The 22566-nt window shown below is 43.2% G+C and overlaps 1 protein-coding gene across 2 annotated transcripts in view; it reads left to right on the top strand.

The window, feature by feature from the left end:
- The first annotated feature begins 286 nt into the window (after window positions 1-286).
- The window catches only part of NRDE2 (NRDE-2, necessary for RNA interference, domain containing), a 70109-nt gene continuing 47829 nt past the window's right edge, over window positions 287-22566 (top strand). The window contains exons 1-2 of one of the 2 annotated variants that reach the window (XM_054026194.1): window positions 287-455; window positions 18961-19069. In XM_054026194.1, the coding sequence (XP_053882169.1) occupies window positions 287-455; window positions 18961-19069 (278 nt within the window). The remainder of the gene's footprint in view (window positions 456-18960; window positions 19070-22566) is intronic. The other variant, XM_054026195.1, reaches the window with a different exon arrangement.

Raw genomic sequence — 22566 nt, 5'->3', positions numbered from 1 at the left:
GGGAGTCAGGGCTGCAGAGGGGAGCGTATCTCTCCAACACTGAGAGAGCCCCAAAGGGTGTCAGGCCTAAACTGTTGGGCAAAATCCGCCCTCTCCCATGAGTGAGAGAACTGGCGCGGGAAGCGATTGGATGATCGCGAGGAGGCTGCCGGGGCGTCTTCCTTTTGCTCCCTCCACGAGCGGGAGCATCCGCATGTCCAGACAGCCTTGGAGCTGTACAGCTGCCCAGTGACTTCCCCCCGACGCCATTTTGGGAGCAGGGGCAGGCAGGACTACATTTCCCAGCATGCTGGGGCAGCGAGCGGCGCCATCTTGCCTCGTTGGGTGGCCGGGGTCTCCTTGGGAAGCAAGAGGGGAGGAAGCTGTGGTTCAGCCCATGGCTCTTTTCCCGGCCTTTGCCGGCGCCGTTGAGCCCGGGGAGACGCCAGCGAGCGGTAGCGAGGGCTCCAGGAGAGGTAACATCCTCCTAGGGGGGTCGTCATCAGCGGCCTAGTGCTCTGTAGTGAGCCTGCCCCGGTCCCTCTGCTCACGCCCCCAGACCCCTGCTGGGTCTCCTGCTCCCCATAGAGACCCCTCCCCGCCCGGCGCTCCCCTCTCAGCAACCCCCCGGGGCCCGCCCTGCACACACGCTCCCTCCCAGGGGTGGCTCCGCTTCTGCTGCTCCGTGCGTGGAGGTGAGGGCCGGGGAAAGCGGCGGCATCACGTACACGAAAGTGCCTGCTGCCCACACGTGGGGGTGTTAGTTATGCCCGGCTGTCAAGGTGGCCCCCACTTTATGCCCTGCAGTTGGTACCCGGGAGCGCACTTACTGAGTTGTCATAATTAGGGTTACCATACGTCCGGATTTTCCCGGACATGTCCGGCTTTTGGGGGTTCAAATCCCCGTCCGGGGGGAAATCCCCAAAAGCCGGGCATGTCCGGGAAAATCGGGAGGGAGGGATGGAGGGCTCGGGCGGGGCCTCTTTGGCCGGGCCGGTGCGGGGCCGGGCCGGGGTCGCGGGGCCGGGGGCATGGTGCCGGGCCAGGCGCGGGGCCGGGCGGGGAGCCGGTCCGGGGTAGCGGGGGGGTGCGCCTGGCCGCGGGGCCGGGCGGGGAGCCGGTCCGGGGTAGCGGGGGGGTGCGCCGGGCCGCGGGGCTGGGCGGGGAGCCGGGGGTGCGCGGGGCCGCGGGCCGGTCCGGGGTCGCGGGGCCGGGCCGCCAGGGGGTGCGCTGGGCCGCGGGGCCGGGAGCCGGTCCGGGATAGCGGGGGGGGTGCGCTGGGCCGCCGGGGGCCGGCAGTGCTGGGCGGGCTGGGGGTGGTCGGCCGGGGCTGGCACCCCAGGGCCCGAGCCGACCCAGGCTGGCGCCGCCGGGGGGCCAGCCTGGGCCGCGCCTGCTCCCCCCACACCCCCCCTTACCAGCTTCAGGCTTCCCGCGAATTTAATATTCACGGGAAGCAGGGGAGGGGGCGGAGTTGGGGAGGGGGCGTGGGCGGGGCTGGGGGCGGGGCCGGGGCCCCGTGGAGTGTCCTCCATTTGGAGGCACAAAATATGGTAACCCTATCATACATGGGTTCAGTGAGGCTACTGCTGGGAAGTCAGTGGCGTGTGGGAAGGCTATCAATCCTCTGGCACACCTCCCCCTAACTTGTGACTGCGCTGGGGGTATGGCGATCTAAAAACACCATGAACTTTGCTGATTTTCAGGCCCTCCCCTCGGGGTACACATCTTTTCCCATGTATTCTTTGTCCAGGTTGGGCTAACTTTGGACAAAGTTGGTTTTTATTCCTTTTACCCAGGTCCACAGCACAAATATGGTTTCTGTAAATAAAACGATCATTTTTGTGTGAGACAGTAAGACGATTGCAGAGAAAACCTAAAATAGTGACACCTACAATTTTTTCCACGAGAGCCCACCCTCCTGTGTTATACAGCAGCGGTTCTCAACCTTTTTCTTTCTGGAGCCCACCCAACATGCTATAAAAACTCCATGTCCCTCTTGTGTCACAACAACTGTTTTTCTGCATATCCAGAAGATTAAAAGCCAAGCTGGCCTTGGGGTAGCAAGCAGGGTAATTGTCCGGGCACCATGGCGCAGGGGGCTTCGCGAAGCTAAGTTGCTCAGGCTTCACCCTGGGCGGTGGGGCTCTGCTTTCTGCCCTGGGGCTCCAGCAACTCTAACCCTGGCTCTGCGCTTTGGTTTTTTTGGTCTGACCCCCTGAAATGTGCTCGCTGCCCCCCAGGGGGCCTTGGACCTCTGGCTGAGAACTGCTGTTATACACCATGCTGTGCATCCGCTATATGGCTCTGTAACCTTTGGTATTGCCCTCACAATGAGGGGACCTTTTAGCCACTTTAGGGGACCCTGTTGGGTAGTGAAAACTGGACAGGATAGATGGTACTAGTTCAAGTCCCAATCCTGCAAATTACATTGAATGGGAAGACCTCTGTGCCTATATGGAGATCCAGTAGGTTTTTTTCATGGATGCAGGGCTCTGACCACACATTGTAACTTGCAGGATTGTGACCTTAGCTTAACCTTACTGTGTATGGACCTCATGTCCCCACAACAATCTTTCATCTTATAGACTTGAAGGCATATAGAACAAGAGCTTGAGACTGAAGTTCAGTTTTGGGTTCTGGTTTTTAGCACTATTTCTAGACCACATTTTGTCCACAAGTAATTTTTTAAAGAAATCATTCATTTTAGGAATATTGACACTTTAAGAGGGGCTCATTCAATTACATTGCACTTTCTGCTGTATTTTGTTCTGGTTTTTAACCTCCTAATTCTGAAACTGAGTACAAATATTTTAGATATATTTCAACCTCAGAGGCTCAGTGCTAGTTCACTTTTTGTGCCTGAGATTGGAGAGGTAGTGATAGAAAGTGATTAGCAAACTAACACATAATTACTTTTCCAGAATTTGTGGAAATATCTTCTATAAATGATCAACTTCCACTAATTAACAGATTAAGCATATTTTAGTAATGTTATAAAAATTAAATATTAAACAAAAATAACTCTTATACTACCATAAACTGTGATCCCATCAAATTTCACAAATTAAATAGAATAAAATGAATACTTGGCTGAGAACTAGGTACTGTAGAATGTGGTGTTGATGAAAGATGGCACTCTTTCCTTGGTGCCCTACCTGGGAGTAGGGGTCATTGTGTTGCTGAATGTGTCATCTTTTTTTTAGATGATACATAAAACTGAGGTGCTCTTTGGTGATCATTTAAGATTTCTGTGCATTTTTTTTGTAAGAGCTGGGGTATTAACTCTGATGCCCTGGCCAGATTTCATTTTGGGTAATTGCATTCTGCCTACCAATGCTTTCCCCTCCGTTTTATTTTATTTTATAGTTTGACTTCTTGTCTGAAACTTTTGCTCTGCCATTTTGTACTCTAGACATCACTGCAATTTAGTGGTGAGTGAAGTGAAGGGATGTTATGAAGTTTAATTAGGACCCAATTCTGCAGAAGGCTACTACTAAACATAGTACTTACTAATGTGAGCAGCCCCTTGATGGTAGTCTGTAGTACTTATAAGATTGGGCCTGTATTTTATAATGTGCCTTAAGATCCTCCAGTGAAAGGTGCTTTAAAAATGAAAAGTATCACTAGGTCCCACAATTTGTGCTAGAACCAGACTTTTAGAAGTTTGCAAAGCAAAAAAGCTTGTTTTGAGATTCTTGACACTGACTCTGCTGTCAGGTACTGTGAGTTTTTTTTTCAGGTGGGAAGGGCAGAAAGAGTCCCATGCATTATCTTTCTGGTGTTATGCCTATGACCATGGAAAATAATAGGAAAAATTAAATTTTAACACAAATTATATAGACCAACAATATGCCAGGTGTTTTTAAAAGTTGTATTAAAGTGAAGTTTCTTCCTTGAAAACTGTACAATTTTAGGTAAATGATGATGAGATATGAGGAATTAAAAGCAATTCAAATATTTCTTCCCAGCTTAGTATTTCACTGGAGATTATTTACAAGTAGGCTTTAACTAGGTACATGTTATGTAATGGAATAGTTGTTTAATTCTCCCCAAAGTATTAGGTTGGCATGGTTTGCCATTTTGTACAGAGTAGCAAGAGCATTTTTAACATCTGGCTGGTATAAATCATTTAGGGGGAATCTATGCAAGTACATTGATTGTACTGGGGGTGGAGTTGGAGTTTCTACCATGATTCTACAAGTTTAAAACACAATTCAGTCTTGTCTACGCAGGCAAAATTGGGCTATGGACATAGTCAAGGAATTAATGCGTTTATATAAATCATTTCTCAATGTCAAATTGCCTTTGTTTTACGGTTTTAAGACTCAGATTTTCAGTGGTACAGCGCACCTACAACTCCCAGTAAAGTCACAAGGAGCAGTGGTTCCTAAAAATTAGGCCCCATATAACAGAATGGAGGGATGGTGTCTGTAGCCTCCGTTTGCCAGAAGCTGGGAATGGGTGATAGGGGATGGATCACTTGATGATTACCTGTTGTGTTCATTTCCTCTGGGGCACTTGGCATTGGCCACTGTTGGAAGACAGGATACTGGGCTAGATGGACCTTTGGTCTGATCCTGTATAGCCGTTCTTATGTTCTAATAATAAGATTGGTAATGCAAAAATATTTTCCCCCTTATTGGGGTACTTTTACCATTTTATATCTCAAATGGTTTTATTGTCAATTAAAACTTAGCACCTATCCACGTTAATTGTTTAAGGGCCTGATTCTGTGCCTATTCTAGTCAGTGACACAGATTTCCTTCACTTAAGTGGTGCAAGATGCCTTATTTGTTTAGGAAGAATTTCTGAGGCACTGTTATCTAACAGATTGGGAATTGGAACTCCTGGTTTCAGAACATTGTACCAACAGTCTCTGTGACTTTGGACAAATCACTTAGCTTCACTATGCCATCTGTAAAATGAAGCTAGTTCTTTATATAATGCAAATAGTGAGAATACTTTCTACTAAGTACAAAGTATTATTGTCAATATTTAAAATTAAAATCAAAAATGAAATGTAAAAGTATTTACTGTGCAGTAATTACTTTTTATACAAACTTATGAAAAGTATTTCAGCCAAAATAAATAATTACTCAATAGTGAGTTATTACATATTTTATTATGTAGGTAAGCAATAATTTATTAATAAGGGAAGCTGTGTGGTTATACAGAATACCTGGAGTTCTCAAGTATATTGTTAGGCATATGGCCAAAAATATAAATGTGTTCAATATATCTTCTGGGATAGGTGTAATGATTTTAAGGAGGGCTAACTGACTTATTTCCAGTCCTGTGCTGTTATGCCACATATCTGCACAACTTGAATCTTTGCCAGTCAGTCAGTTTTGTCTTTCATTATGTTCATCTGGGTGATATTGCACAAGCTAAAATAGACACTTTACAACTTCTGCTGTGTTGTGTAAACAAATACATAATAAAAATGTCATATACACAAAGGACCAAATGCTGATCTAATTAAAATTCTGTAAATCTAGAATAATACCATTGAAGTCAGTGCAGTTATTCTGGATTACACAAGTATAAATTAGATCAGAGTATGACCAAGGGATCAAACAACTTTTTGTCTGGGTAGTTTTTGGTAGGGTAGTTCCTATCTCCCTCCCCACACTTGCCCAGAAAAAAAAGCACCCGGAAAGAACATTGATGTTATGGCAGAAGTTGATAAGAGCAATTCCTATTTATGAATATGTATTTCAGTGATAAAAATTAGGAAATAAGGCTGTCTTTTTTTCCAACACACTGTGTGGCATTGACTTAATTACTACTTTAGGTCCTCATTATGCAATTGTGATGAGTGTAAGTTGAAGTTCCATGGATCTTGAATGTAGAAAGACTGCAGGACTAGCCCAGAATCCACCACTCTTGATGTTTCCTGGAAAACATAGGGACTGCAGCCAGAGCCTGAACATGTAGACTGTAGTTTTGTAGCCCTGCAGTTCGAGCCCTGTGAGTCTGAGTCAGTTGACCAGGGCCAGCTGTGGCCGCGCTGCGTGTCTATTATCACAGCGTAGACATGCCCTAAGAAGCATTCTCTTTAGAATTAGTTCTTCCTATATATCAGTTCTGAAGTACTTCAGTTACAGGGACTGTGTAAGACAATACTTTAGCCTGTGAAATTCCTTGTTTCCTACCTGGCTTGAATAACATTGTTGATGGCTGAGTCAAATATCTTTAAAGGTCACTTACATGGAAATTTTCAGACATAAGTCCCACCAGAGTAGGTTGACTTAAATCAACTTTTGATTTAGAAAAAACTGAAATACAAAGAGAGATTCTTTCTTATTGGTTGATATAACCATTAAAACGTTGATTTTAACTAAATAGATCCTTTACGCTAGGTTTGGTGTATTTTTTGCTGCCTAGGAGGGTATGCTATAACTATGTGCATTTATTTAAGCAATTATATAGTGTAGTGTTATGATTGAGCTTTGGGGGCACTCCCAAATAATTAACTTTTATGGATAATATGGATATGGTATTTGTATTTGTAGTGTATATGGGCCTATAGGGTGTGTGTGTGTGTGTGTGTATATATATACACACACCCCCTATATATATGTATATATATATATATATGTATATATATATATATATGTATATATATATATATATGTATATATATATATATATGTATATATATAGTATGTATGTGTACATATGACACCACCTCATAACCAAGCATAACAATCCTTTTCCAACCTGGTGGTGTAGTCTGATCCTTTTAGTTTGGTACTGCAGATAGCAACACATTCCTATTCGGGCAGTTACAATTACCACCTATATCCTCAGTAGTAGTAGGCTGAGTGATTTGAAATACTGGGATAGTTATTATTACAGTGTGTCGCACAGTGCTATGTATATAAAAAGTAAAACAGAAATTTGGAGTAGTGACATTACAAATGAGGCCATTATACATAATTTCTTGTAATTAGCTACAGTACTGTCCATCCATGTTATAGGTTACCCTTACTGCTGGTTGTCACCCTCTAGGATAAGCTTCGCTGGGCAGGAAACCGGAGCGGCTAGCTTCTCTGTTCCATTGGTTGCATTCCTATGTGATTTACCAGTAGCTGACATAGGTCCAGTTGTTTCTTATAGCTGCTGTCTTCCAGATAACCTACTCAATGGACAGTAACCAATTTATCCAATATTGCTGTGTCAGGATTTAGTATTGGTACTCAAGACAGTGAACAAGATTGTTTTGAATAACATTTGCCTCAGTTAGGACCCAGATTATGACTGGTACTAACTGGGAATTTGTTTACACAATTTATAGTTTCTATATAACTTAATGATTATTTTATCAATTTGTTTTTTCCTTGCCTTCATGTTGTTTGCTGCCATTCATTTGTTAATTTTTACCAGTGTGTTGGTTAAACAGCTTTGCAAAGTTATGCACATTGTAAATGTACAGCAGTAATACAGCAATAATACAGTTGCTTTTACACAATAGCCAAATTCAAATTAAATGACAGTTTAACCTGGTCTATCTAGCTAGTGGTTTCTAGCTGATTGCCAACTTGATTGTTCATATATGGTAGACTGAGGTGTAGTTGACCAGTCTCTTATTTATAAAGCACTTCATTTTTCTTTTCTTGGTGCTTGGGGCTTCCTTCACTGTATACTGATATCTTCTGGTGTTTTTGTGGTGTGATATTTTCTGGTGTCTGTGGTCTGTGGGATGCAACCTTAAACAGCTAGTTAGTTAACATAATAAAAGTTTTTTGTTTGTTTTACATTTCTTCTTGTTTTCAGTAACCCAAATTTATTCATAGAATATCAGGGTTGGAAGGGACCTCAAGAGATCATCTAGTCCAACCCCCTGCTCAAAGCAGGACCAATTCCCAACTAAATCATCCCAGCCAGGGCTTTGTCAAGCCGGGCCTTAAAAACCTCCAAGGAAGGAGACTCCACCACCTCCCTAGGTAACGCATTCCAGTGTTTCACCACCCTCCTAGTGAAATAGTTTTTCCTAATATCCAACCTGGACCTCCCCCACTGCAACTTGAGACCATTGCTCCTTGTTCTGTCATCTGCCACCACTGAGAACAGCCGAGCTCCATCCTCTTTGGAACCCCCCTTCAGGTAGTTGAAGGCTGCTATCAAATCCCCCCTCATTCTTCTCTTCTGGAGACTAAAGAATCCCAGTTCCCTCAGCCTCTCCTCATAAGTCATGTGCTCCAGACCCCTAATCATTTTTGTTGCCCTCCGTTGGACTCTTTCCAATTTTTCCACATCCTTCTTGTAGTGTGGGGCCCAAAACTGGACACAGTATTCCAGATGAGGCCTCACCAATGTCGAATAAAGGGGAACGATCACGTTCCTCGATCTGCTGGCAATACCCCTACTTATACAGCCCAAAATGCCGTTAGCCTTCTTGGCAACAAGAGCACACTGTTGACTCATATCCAGCTTCTCGTCCACTGTGACCCCTAGGTCCTTTTCTGCAGAACTGCTACCTAGCCATTCGGTCCATAGTCTGTAGCAGTGCATGGGATTCTTCTGTCCTAAGTGCAGGACTCTGCACTTGTCCTTGTTGAACCTCATCAGTTGTTTTTTGGCTTAATCCTCTAATTTGTCTAGGTCCCTCTGTATCCGATCCCTACCCTCTAGTGTATCTACCACGCCTCCTAAGTTAGTGTCATCTGCAAACTTGCTGAGAGTGCAGTCCACACCATCTTCCAGATCATTAATAAAGATATTAAACAAAACCGGCCCCAGGACCGACCCTTGGGGCACTCCGCTTGAAACCGGCTGCCAACTAGACATGGAGCCATTGATCACTACCCGTTGAGCCCGACGATCTAGCCAGCTTTCTATCCACCTTACAGTCCATTCATCCAGCCCAAACTTCTTTAACTTGGCGGCAAGAATACTGTGGGAGACCATATCAAAAGCTTTGCTAAAGTCAAGGAATAACACATCCACTGCTTTCCCCTCATCCACAGAGCCAGTTATCTCATCATAGAAGGCAATTAGGTTAGTCAGGCACAATTTCCCCTTCGTGAATCCATGCTGACTGTTCCTGATCACTTTCCTCTCCTCTGAATGTTTCATAATTGATTCCTTGAGGACCTGCTCCATGATTTTTCCAGGGACTGAGGTGAGACTGACTGACCTGTAGTTCCCCGGATCCTCCGCCTTCCCTTTTTTAAAGATGGGCACTACATTAGCCTTTTTCCAGTCATCTGGGACCTCCCCCGATCGCCATGAGTTTTCAAAAATAATGGCTAATGGCTCTGCAGTCTCACCCGCCAACTCCTTTAGCACCCTTGGATGCAGCGCATCCGGTCCCATGGACTTGTGCACGTCCAGTTTTTCTAAATAGTCCCGAACCACTTCTTTCTCCACAGAGGGCTGGTCACCTTCTCCCCATGCTGTACTGCCCAGTGCAGCAGTCTGGGAGCTGACCTTGTTCGTGAAGACAGAGGCAAAAAAATCATTGAGTACATTAGCTTTTTCCACATCCTTGGTCACTAGGTTGCCTCCCTCATTCAGTAAGGGGCCCACACTTTCCTTGATTTTCTTCTTGTTGCTAACATACCTGAAGAAACCCTTCTTGTTACTCTTAACATCTCTTGCTAACTGCAACTCCAAGTGTGATTTGGCCTTCCTGATTTCACTCCTGCATGCCTGAGCAATATTTTTATACTCCTCCCTGGTCATTTGTCCAATCTTCCACTTCTTAATACTTATTAACTTAGTGTGTTTACAATGTAATAGATACCAAGTCTTTTATAACACAAACTATACTTCTGCAGTTGTTATATAGACATTCATTTTTCACTTGAGGTGCATTACTAATATTTTATACTAAATTTAATATTTAACTGCTAAAATAGATGCTCACAATTTCCCTGCTGAGCATTCCGTTTTACAAAAGGGTTAGTAACATAATTTTTACCAAACTTTTTAGAGTTAATTTGCTTGTGATACCAATTCCACTTTTAACTATTTAGAATCACAAACTTTAACAACCACTACATAACATAAAAGAAAAGTGTATAACACTTAAACTAAAATACGTTTTAAATGCAAGTTCATGCAAACACTTTGAGGGTATTAAATTTTTATGATACTTTATTGCAGGGGAGGGCAAACTTTTTGGCCCGAGGGCCACACCTGGGAATAGAAATTGTATGGCGGACCATGAATGCTCACAAAATTGGGGTTGGGGTGTGGGAGGGGGTGAGGGCTCTGGTTGGGGTGTGGGCTCCGGGGTGCGGCCAGAAATGAGTTCAGGGTGTAGGAGGGGGCTCGGGGTTGGGTGCAGGGGGGGTGAGGGCTCCGTCTGGGGGTGCGGGCTCTGGGGTGGGGCTGGAGATAGGAGTTTGGCGTGTAGGAGGGTGCTCTGGGCTGGGACCGAGGGGTTCGGAGGGTGGGAGGGAGATCAGGGCTGGGGCAAGGGGTGGGGGGTTGAGGGTTCCGGACAAGGGTGTGGGCTCTGTAGTGGGGCTGAGGATGAGTGGTTTGGGGTGCAGGCGGGTGCGCCGCGCTGGGATTGAGAGGTTTGGAGGGCGAGGTGAGCTCAGGTGCAGGCTCTGGGTGCAGCAGTATGTCCCTTCTCTAGCTCCTACGCGGAGGTGCGACCAGGCGGCTCTGCCCTGTCTGCAGTCACCACCCCTGCAGCTCCAATTGGCTGCGGTTCCCGGCAAATGGGAGCTGCGGGGGCGGCGCCTGGGGCAGGGGCAGCGTGCAGAGCGGAGCCCTCTGGCTGCCCCTTCACGTGGGAGCCGGAGGGGGGACATGCTGCTGCTTCCGGGAGCTGTGTGGAGAAGCCCCGACCCTACGCCCCGGCTGGAGTGCCAGAGGAGGGACATGACGCTGCTTCCGGGAGTCGCGTGGAGTGCCCCGCCCCCCCCCCCCCCGACCCTACTCTCTGGCTGGAGAGGGGAAGCCCCAGATCCCGCTCCCCAGCCAGAGCTTGAGGGCCGGATTTACCCACCCCTGCTTTATTGTGTTTGGGAGCCAAAGGTGGAAACCTGTTGTAATTGTTTGGTTAGCTTTATGCACAAATTGTTATTTTAAAACATTTTTGCTATGACATTCTTTTAACTGTATTTAAAAGTGCAAACAAGTTTATAAAAACCCAAACAAGAAATTAACATTTTGTTAATATTACCTTAATCTTAATGTTGAGGTTTCCCCTTACATTTTTTCTTTGAATAAAAACTAAAAACAAAACAAAACTGTGGTTAATAAAAGAGAATTCTTTTTGTTTGCAATTGCATTATTTGTTGAGACATATATTTATAACTGAGGCCTTTTTGAACTTTGGAAAAAATGGTAATATTAAAATAGTGTGGTACCACTTATATTTTTCAAAAAAAGGTTATAAAATTGACTTGTTGCAGCAAAATAAAAATAATTTAAAAAGTAGTCACATGACACACAACATACAACACAGGACAACATGCATGACATACAGGACAACCTTACAATTAAAAATAAATGGCGCCAGAATTCTATTTAAGGCATTAAGGCATTAATAAGGCATTAAGAATTTAGTTATTAAAACAATGCATTTAAAACAAAACCAAGCAGATAAAAGGGTTAAACATTTAAATAAGCAAGTTATAACCTTTTTATTTAAAACTTTTAATAAAAATTGATAATTCATATTATTTGCCAAATTTCTGTTGTTAATTTAGTAATTTAAGGCATTTTTCATTACTTTATATTAACTTTATTTTAGAACTCTATTTGGAAATAAGGAATGCCCATGTTTCAAATATTAGTCAGTGGTTAGGATTAGAAACAGAGTCTGCTTCTCTGTTGCTTTGCAACCGTATCTTCAAGAAAGGTAGGAGTAATTCCAGCTGTTGCATTCCTGAAGGGTTAAAATAATTAATTTACTAGATTAATTTAAAGTAAGGTTTTTACCTTGTTTTCTCTTCGTTTTGTTCTGGTTTCAGCTGCTTTATCTTTTGGAGGTTTCTTTAAAAACTTTAATTTTAAAATAAAGAGAGAAAGTAATAATGTGGAGAGGCGGAGGAAAAGGTTGGGAGCAACCTAGGAAAGTAGGGAGACCTGAGCCAAGAGAGATTAACTCTCTCAAGATATATTAAGGTACAGACAGCAGCAGCGAGTTTAGCAAACTGAGAAAGGATATAAAGGAAAACTTAACCAGTATGTAAAAATATTTGAGAAAGAAGGTTCATATTTTTAGATTTGAGCGGGGAGTGTGGTTCCGTAGGTTAAAGCAGTTGAGAACCTGCACCCCTGGTTTTTATCCTAGCTCTGAGGAGAGCGGGGGTCATTACTTGCTCTGGCAAAACCTTAATTTGTTCCTCCAATGTCTGTTGTTTTTGTTTGCATGCCAAATGGATTGCAGGAGTGCCCTTTTTGCTGCAATTCACTGTTTTTTGGGCAGCCCCGTGTGTTAATGCATCAAATCTAAGTGTTAACCCGCTTAATCTTGGTTTTCCTTTTGAAATTCTTTTTTATTCGCTCTCCTACAGGGTGGATATAAATAAATGATTTTTAAAAAATAAAAAAATCCGATTTTTTTATTTAAATCAATTTTTTTTTAGTTAAATCGTTTTTTTTGGATAAAATGCTTTTTGAGGGAAAAACCTGTCTAAAGATCGTTTTAATTAAGATGCATTATAGCTCAAAGATATCTCATCATAGAATAGGGATTATAAATTCTAATTCTATAGTATGAGACAATATATTCATGTAATGTTTAAGAAAAGTTGTGTAAATTAATGATCTAGAGGATGGTGTGGACTGCACCCTCAGCAAGTTTGCAGATGACACTAAACTGGGAGGAATGGTAGATACGCTGGAGGGTAGGGATCGGATACAGAGGGACCTAGACAAATTAGAGGATTGGGTCAAAAGAAATCTGATGAGGTTCAACAAGGACAAGTGCAGAGTCCTGCACTCGGGACAGAAGAGTCCCATGGACTGCTACAGACTAGGGACCGAATGGCTAGGCAGCAGTTCTGCAGAAAAGGACCTAGGGGTTACAGTGGGTAAGAGGCTGCATATGAGTTGACAGTGTGCCCTTGTTGCCAAGAAGGCTAATGGCATTTTGGGCTGTATAAGTAGGGGTATTGCCAGCAGATCGAGGGTCGTGCTCATTCCTTTCTATTTGACATTGGTGAGGCCTCATCTGGAGTACTGTATCCAGTTTGGGGCCCCACACTACAAGAAGGATGTGTCAAAATTGGAAAGAGTCCAGCGGAGGGCAACAAAAATGATTAGGGGGCTGGAGCACACGACTTACGAGGAGAGGCTGAGGGAACTGGGATTGTTTCTTCTGCAGAAGAGAAGACTGAGGGGGGATTTGATAGCCGCTTTCAACTACCTGAAAAGGGGTTCCAAAGAGGATGGATCTAGACTGTTCTCAGTGGTAACAGATGACAGAACAAGGAGTAATGGTCTCAAGTTGCAGTGGGGGAGGTTTAGGTTGGATATTAGAAAAAAACTTTTTCACTAGGAGGGTGGTGAAGCATCGGAATGGGTTACCTAGGGAGGTGGTGGAAAATTCTTCCTTAGAGGTTTTTAAGGTCAGGCTTGATGAAGCCCTGGCTGGGATGATTTAGTTGGGGAGTAGTCCTGCTTTGAGCAGGTGGTTGGACTAGATGACCTCTTGAGGTCCCTTCCAACTCTGATGTTCTATGATTCTATGAAATGAGTTCCAATAGGTCATGGATTAGGGACCCAATCTTATGGAGTACCAGAGGCTTCTGTATAGATTATTTAGGTTAATTTTTCTATCTACCCAATGGGACTCAGTTCTCAGTCTAGAAGATACCATCAGAGATGCTTAGTTTTTCGTTCTCAAACTGTTGAATTTGTGTCTCCAGAGAGAACATGCTTGTTAACAGCAAAAATGTTTTAAATAAATAATATATAGAGGTGAGAAATAACAGACCTCATCTCTATTGTCCCCATGCAAAGTTGTGTACACAGAGTCAATCCCTTACCTCTCTCTAAAAGTGCAAAGTTTCAAAAAGTTCAATGAATAGAAAATTTTGGGGGCCGAATAGATCTGGATAAGGAGAAGAAGTCTGGAGATAAATGTGAGAAGGGAGGGACAGGCAGTAGAAATAAAAGTGAAACTGTTTGAGCAGCGTATTCCAGAAGTCTTGAAGTCTTTCTGAGTGTAGCCTTCATTGATTTGAGACCTACCATACCATTCTCTCACTAGAAGGGAAAACCTATAATGGCAGCGGGCTGTAAAAGAGACCAAGTTTGGGAATAAGAACCATTCAAGAAATATATGTTTGCTGATGATGTTTTAAAGAAAGTCACACTGGTGAACTGGTGGAAGTCACTTCAGTACTTGGATTCAGAAACTGTTGAAGTGATAATCTCACTTTTAACAGCAGTAGCTTCTTCTGCTGGTTTAGAAAGACTATTTTCTTCCTTTGGACTAATTCATTCCAAATTGAGAAATCATTTGGGACCTGAGAAAGCAGGAAAGCTTGTTTTTCTTTTCCAGATTATGAACAAACAGGAAAATGAAGGTGAAGATAACTGAATTAAATTTCATGTGATTATTTTAGTTAAAAACAACCTGATTTTATGAAACTTGAATGTTTAACTAAATTCAAAAATTCATATGCTTGTTTTGTTAAAATATTATATGTTTGCTGTTGAAGAAAAAAATCCAGAATACATAACATTGTTGTTTTAGTTAAATAAAACAATTTAAATGTCTGTCTGGTGACGTTCTCCTCCTAATACAGCAAGTGTGGCCAACCTGTGTCTCCGGAGCTGCATGCGGCTTTTCATAGTTTAATATGCGGCTCCTTGCACAGGTGCTGACTCTGGGGCTGGAGCTACAGATGCTAACTTTCCAATGTGCTGAGGGGTGCTCAGTGCTCAATCCCCTGTTCTGCCCCAGGCCCTACCCCCACTCCACCCCTTCCCCCGAGCCAGCCATGCCCTCACTCTTCCCCCCCCACCGCCCACCAGAGCTTCCTGTGCACCGTGAAACAGCTGATCGCAGCAGGCGGGAGGTGTGGGGAGGGTGGGGGAGTCACTGATTGCCGGCACATCTTTTTTTTGTAGGTTTTTTACAGCTGTTTCCAATGTTATATTCTGTTCCTGTGCTTTCTATCTCTTGACTGTTTGCCACCCTGTTAGGAGAGTGGGAGAATTCCAGGACTCTGTGGCTTCTCCTGCTTTTTTTTAATTCTTTCTTTGTTTCTGTTACTTGTCCCGCCAATCTTGTGGCATGTTGTCTTAACCATTTAACAGCCATGACCATAGTTTGCAATATTTTATTTTTATTTTTTAAGGCTATACTGTAGTCTCTGCACTAGCCTTACAGATTCCATTACATGTTTTTTCCCCACCATATTTTTTAAATTCACATGGACCTCCTTTGCTGGCAACCCAGTGTGTCCATAACTTATCAAACTTTGTGGGGCTTTTTAGGGAGGGGCTAAGGGTTTAGCATGTAGCTTTCTGCCATGTTAGATTACGATTCTTACAGAGGACAGCTCACTTACTTACCAGATCAACAGTCGGGGTCACCAATGTTGTCAGATGTTTGACTCTGTGTGTGTGTGTGTGTGTGTGTGTGTGTGTGTGTGTGTGTGTGTGTGTGTTCGTTGTGTGCTGTCCCAGCTCTGCGCAGATAGTTGGCACAGCAGACCTTAATCAAACTACCCAATGACCACAACATCATTAAGGTACGAAGGCGCCCAACCAGGTTTATTGTCGACGAAGCATGGTAATAGCTAGACTATATGAGGATACCGAGATGTGTATGCCTGTGACAATGAACCACCTCAGTCAATGGTGGGACTTTCCACTGTCCCGTAGGCCAGCCGAAGGCTTAAAGCAAGTTATCCCAACATTTATAGACTGAGACAAACAATCTGGGATAAACAACTTGCATATCACCTTATGCGTTGCATGACATGTTTGTTACCTCTCCTTGTACTTTCCGCCTGATGTTTCAGACAAAACATTCCTATTCACCACCTGTCTTTGCACCTTTACTCCTGATGTTTCAGACAAAATATCTCTATTCATCACTTTTGTCAAACCATTTTATCATGTACTAGGTTAGGATGTTCTTGTGCTGGCCTGCTGGAATGTATTTACATATTCAGTGTTTTTTAAGCAATGCTAGCAATACTGGTGCCGAGTTTGAGTACTGGTCACTGATTTGCAGGCAAGCATCTGCTTTTGATATGGCCTGACTGTTGCTCATAGCATAACTCTTGCTGATTTTTGGTTCAGGCCTCAGGCCTTACACCAGACCCATGCTTCATGGCTCTCTCTTTCTACTACAAATAACTTAGTATATCAGGTTCTTGTTGATTGTACATTTTTAGTATGTTGGAAAATGGTGAATGATATATTGCTTATGGACTAGATAATTCACGTTTTTCTTATGATTAAGGATAAGATTGTCACAGAGGTCATGGAAGTCCTGGATTTCATGGCTTTCCGAGACCTCCCTGTTGTTTTCTGCTTCAGCCGCGGGCAGTGGGGGAACCCAGAGCTCCAAGCCGTTGTGGGGGGATCCGGAGCTCCTCCCCCTCCTGCAGTGGGACTTAGGCTCTCTTCTCCCCCCTCCCCTCCCCCGCAGGACTTGGGCTTTGGTCGGTCCCGGTCAGCCCCTCCCTCCATTATTTTTAGTAAAAGTCACAGACAGGTCATGGGCTTCTGTGAATTTTTGTTTATTGCCTGCAACTTGTCCATGACTTTTACTAAAAATAACCCTGACAAAAACTTAATCTTACTCATGATTTGTGTCAAAGTTTTAGGATTGTAACTGGAATTTAATTACACACACCCAACAGAATATAAAATGAATTATTAAACAAAATATCTTTAAATGTTTTGATAAGAGAAGTTTATGTATCTAAAACTTGTTTCACATTTATAACTAAATGATTTATTAACAGAGGGATTAACTGTAGTCAGTAAATTAGGCTGATTATTTCAGGTCACCATGGGAAAATTTTCAAATATGCCTGTGTGAAAGTGACTGGAATTTAAGTTCCTAATCTTGCCTAAGGCTGTTGAAAATGAGACAGTTTACTAAATTACTTAGGCTGACCTGTTGTGCCATATTTGTAAAGCTTGATCTCAAAAGTTAGATGTTTTCCTCCTAATTTTTTCTTTACATAGAAAAGTAGCTTTTAACTCAGTTTTTGATAAAGGCTCATGGATTCAGCATATCTGTTTTTTATTAAAATGTTTGAATAGATTATAATAAATTTAGGCTTTAACACATTTTGTAATAAAATCAAATTTCATTTTAAACAAGTTTATCCTAAAGAAAGAATTATTGTTATCAAAATCAAAGAAATCTGATTGTAATTAAAAATCAGATTTTTTTTTCTTTTTAAATCATTGAGTTTTATCCACCTTGAGTCCCACACATTGAGGGCTTCTGAGGAACTGTGTATGGTAGGCTTGCAGATTCAGGCCAACAAGGAAACCTTCACTTACAATCAAACCTTATTCGCTTCTGGCAAGTCTTACTTGAATGAGTGAACCTTGTTCATGTAAGGCCCTAAGATGGACAAGGTACAGGATAACAGTTCAGGGAAGTGAGACAGAAGAGAAGGTTTTGATGTGGAGTTGTAAGGAAGTACTCCTGGAATAATTGCATTTTGAAGGAGGAGAGAGTGGAGGAGGGAAGGAATCGGAAGTTTTTTTTTTTTTCGTTACTACCACCACCACCACAAGCATCATGGCAACAGATTTTATGCCTCCACTAGCTATTTTTCATGATTCTGAAACGCTGGAATAAATATTTTTTGTATTCTTCCTCATCTCTTTTACTATTCTGAATGTTTATGAAAATGGGTCTTTGTTTCTGAATAGTTCATTCCTTCTCTTTATTCTCCAAAAGAAGTCAATATCCACTCTCTTTTACCATTCTGTTGTTGTGGAGATAATTTTGATGGCACAAGTAAAAATTATGGCAATGATTAAGTAGCCTGAACAGATGAATTTTTAAACACAAAGAGATGGTATTCATGGAGAGATCTCCAGCAGTAAAATGCCTGGGAAGTGAACCCACTTCCATATCCTACCACCATCCAGGAAATGTGACATAAGCAAAATTTTGGAGAAGTAATCACTTAAAATTCATATTAGTATATCAGAATTAAATGTGAGTGTCTTTGCTTTCATTTAATAAAGGGGTAATGGTATGTTAGTGGTTAGAGGAGGGCGAGTCTAGGATTTGGGGTTCTAATTCTGGCTCTGCTATGTGAACTTGTATAACTTAAACTTGCTGAGTGTCCATATCTGTAAAATGAGTTTAAATTACTTTTCACACAGATAGTATTATGAGGCATAATTAGTTAGTATACATGAAGTGCTTTGATATACTTGAAGGAAATAAATACAAAGTGTTATTTATTTATTTATGTGTAGCACAATCTTACTGTTTTTCAGAATATTTTAAGATAAAATAATTTCTGTATAGGAATGGTGGTTGAGAATTTTGTATTGAAATATTGTCTCGGGAAAGCTCTATCTGAATAATACAGGTATTTATGCATTATAATAAACATTGTTCACATTGAGAGCAATACATTCCTTTTGAAGTCCTTTGGTATTTTTATTTTTTTATTTTAGTAATTACATGTCTTTTGTTTGGGGCATTAAAACCCACAGTCACTCTGGTTTTGACATTCACCATATAGGGAGTTCTAGAGTACGTGAAACTCTTTGCTTTTCAGTTTACACTTTTAAATATTGTTTTGTAGCATTTTACTTAAAATTTAGATTGATGTCATGGGAGGATTCCGGGTCCTAAAAATGTTTTACAATGTGCTAAAACTCAGTGCTCTGCTAAGTGAAAATTTCATGGATTGCTTTCAACTGTCCTTGCCTCTTATAAATTACTTTAGTGATGTTTGCTGTGAATTAATTAGGTTGTCTGCTGACTAGATGAATCTGCAACTTTAAAGAGCACAGCAGGCAAATTTTTGTAGATCTCACATTTTTCTCTACCTGCAGAATTGGACTGGCTTAGCAATCCAAGCTTCTGCACAGAAGATGCACTGAATCTGCACCAGCGCACTGCAAAGGCTGCAGATCTTACTCCTGAGAGATCACAACTTATAAGGTAGCAGGTTCTTTGCAACTTTTTAAATAGCCTTTTTCTAATGTCCTACTTCTATTTTGTTGTAAGTGTGGCCAAACTCAGGAGCTCACAGTGTAGCTTTTCGTTGCACGGTTTACTGTTTATATCACCAACAGAAGTTGTTCCAGTGAAAGATATTACCTCACCCACCTTGTCGCTCAGTTCACTGGTTAGAAAGCCAGAATGGTGTCATTTGTAAAACTTTGAATAATTATTGCATTTCCCTTCATTTAAAGCAGGGGTGTGCAAACTATAGCCTGCGGGCCACATGCAGCCCACGGGACCCTCCTGCCCGGCTCCATAGCTCCTGGCCCAGGAGGCTTGCCCCGGCCCCTCTCCTGCTGCTCCCTCTTCCCCGCAGCCTCAGCGCGCTGTGCCGGCGGCGCAATGCTCTGGGCGGCCGGGCAGCATGGTGCTCTGGGCGGCATGGCTATAGTGTCGCCAGCCACTGGTGCTTCAGGCAGCCCGGTAAGAGGGCAGGGGAGTTTGGAGTGGTGGTCGGGGGCAGTCAGGAAGGAGAGGGGGTTTGGATGGGGTGGCGGGGGGCAGTCAGGGGCAGGAGGTCTGGGAGTGGATAGGGGGCAGGGGGTGGTGGATGGGACAGGAGTCCTGAGGGGTTGTCGGGGACAGGGAACGGGGGGGGGGGAATGGTGTAGGGAGTCCCAGGGGGACTGTCGGGGCAAGATGCAGGGGGGGTTGGATAGGGGTCGGGGGTCGGGCCACGTCTGGCTGCTTGGGGAGGCACAGCCTCCCCTAACTGGCCCGCCATTCAATTTTGGAAACTCGATGTGGCCCTCAGGCCAAAAAGTGTGCCCGCCCCTGATTTAAAGTAATGATAAATTAGCCTTTTAAAATTACTTTTCCTTTAGCTTTTTCTCACTGATGCATTCAAATCACTGCTAATTTTGGTGATAGGAGGGAGCTGAGTGATCGTGATTAAGGCTATGTTTTAGTCACTGGTATTTTTAGTAAAAGTCATGGACAGATCACGGGCAAAATTCACAGCCTGTGACCTGTTCATGACTTGTACTACATACTAAATCTTGGGGTGGCGGCCAGAGGGTGCTGGGGGTGCTCGGGGTAATGGTGGTGGCCGGGGGGTGCCGCAGGTGCTGGGGGGTGAGGGTTGGTGGGGCTGGCAGGCTCCCTATCTGACTCCGCGCCTCCCCGGAAGCGGCAACATCCCACTCCCTGAGCTCCTAGGCGGAGGCACAGCCAGGCAGCTCTGCACGCTGCCTCTGCCCTGAGCGCTGGCTCCATAGCTCCCATTGGCCGCGACTCCCGGCCAATGGGAGCTGCGGAGGCTGTGCGCAGAGCCCCCAGGCTGTACTTCTGCCTAGGAGCTGAGGTATGTCGCCGCTTCCGGGGAGCCCCCCAAGGTAAGCGCTGCCCAGAGCCCTCACCCCCTCCTGCGCCCCATTGCCCAGTCCCCTTCCACACCCAAACTCCTGCTGCTGCGGGAGGGGTGCACAGCGGCCCGAGACTGCCCCAGCAGCAGCCGGGGTGGCTGGCCCAGGGGCTGCCTGAGCTGCTCAGGTGGTCCCTGGGTCAGCCGCCCCGGCCACTGCAGAAGTCACGGAAAGCCACAGAATCCGTGACCTCCATGACAAACTCACAGCCTTAATCATGATTTTTCATTAGCTTTTAAATATTCTAAGTAATCCTAGAAGGAATGCTAAGGCTTAGGTACCATCCTTGTGTTTTTTTCCCCCCCTTCTTTATGAAAACCAGTTCAAATAGCCACTTTCCCTACCATAGTTGAATATAGAAGATTGTCAGTTATAAACTGTGCAGAGATGTGAATTAATGAAATACTGTCCCATGTAAAGTTGTGGAGTTGCAATTCAATCTTATAGATCACTTAAATGGCTGATTAAAGCGCATTTCGATTAAAAAAAAAATGGATCCAGTTCTATAGAATACAGGGTTGTATTTTAAACACTTTGCCCAAGAGGGTGCAATACTAGACATATTGATTTAAGTCTTGGATGCATTCTGCAGTAGTTAATGGAGTGGGTGGGTGAGGTTCTGTGGCCGGCAATGTGCAGGAGGTCAGACTAGATGATCATGATGGTCCTTTCTTACCTTAAAGTCTGAGTCAAGTTGAAGCAGGAAAGTTCCGAACTTCGGTGATGTTTAATTTTGGACAAAGTCCTCTGTTTGATGCGTTGGCTGCTCTTTGTACTGACAGAAAATGTGTTCATTACAAAAATCAAAGTTGAATCCATCTCTATTCACCAATTTATGTTTGACTTGGGTTATCGCAATATAACTTCTACAGCTAAACTTGCCAAAACTTTGTGTATTTGTCATTTTTCTTCAAGTCTTTACAGGCTTATAATGTGATAAAGCAAAAGGAATTCTGAAAATTACCTTGCAGATGACATTATGTAAACAGCCAATATTTTAAATAAAAATATAATTTGAATTAAACTATCGAGAGAAAATATACAGAGGAATTATTTTATAAATTTGACTACTTAACTTCTGGTATATTTCTAGGGATTTTCCCCAAGGATTGGCAGTAGCCCCTTCCTGGATATTTTTAACACCTATTTGTTTTCCTGAAAGGTAATCTGTAAATAATTTTTAAAAGGCTGTGTTTGTGACTTTTTTTTTTTTTTTTTTTTGGCATCTTTATGAAGAAGGGTGCCAAGTGCTTTTTGTAGATTCCATGGCCAGAAGGGACCATTATGATGATCTAGTTTGACCTCCTGTATAACACAGGCCAGAGAACTTCCCCAAAATGATTCCTAGAGTGTATCTTTTAGAAAAAACATCCAATCTAATTTTAAAAAATTGTCTGTGATGGAGAATCCATCATGATTCCTAGAACGTAAGATTGGCCATATTGGGTTAGACCAAAGGTCCATCTAGCCCAATCCCGTCTTCTGACAGTGGCCAATGCCAGGTGCTTCAGAGGGAATGAACAGAACAGGTAATCATCTACGAATTCATCCCCTGTCGCCCATTCCCAGCTTCTGGGAAACAGATGCTAGGGACATATTGGTCCTGGTTAGTTACTCTCACCTTATTTCTCATCTGAATTTGTCTAGCTTCAACTTCTAGCCATTGGATCATGTTTTACCTTTCTCTACTAGATTGAAGAGCCCATTATTAAATATTTGTTCCCCATGTAGATACTTAGAAATTGTAATCAAGTCACCCCTTAATCTTCTTTTTGTTAGACTCAAAGAGCTCAATCTATACAGTTTATCACTATAAGGCATATTTTCTAAGCCTTTAATTCTTCTCATGGCTCTTCTCTGAACCCTCTCCAATTTATCAACATCATTGAATTGTGGGCACAGAACTGGACACAGTATTCTAGCAGTAGTCACACCAGTGCCAAATATTGAGGTAAAATAACTTCTCTACCCCTTCTCAAGATTCCCCTGCTTATGCATCCTAGAATCGCATTAGCTCTTTTGACCATAGCATCACACTGGAAGCTCGACCCCTAAGTCTTTTTCAGAGTC

The sequence above is a fragment of the Malaclemys terrapin genome, chromosome 4 (assembly GCF_027887155.1).
Source record: "Malaclemys terrapin pileata isolate rMalTer1 chromosome 4, rMalTer1.hap1, whole genome shotgun sequence".
Taxonomy (NCBI): domain Eukaryota; kingdom Metazoa; phylum Chordata; order Testudines; family Emydidae; genus Malaclemys; species Malaclemys terrapin.
The sequence above is the reverse complement of the archived record's forward strand: the minus strand, read 5'-3'. Positions and strand labels throughout refer to the sequence as shown.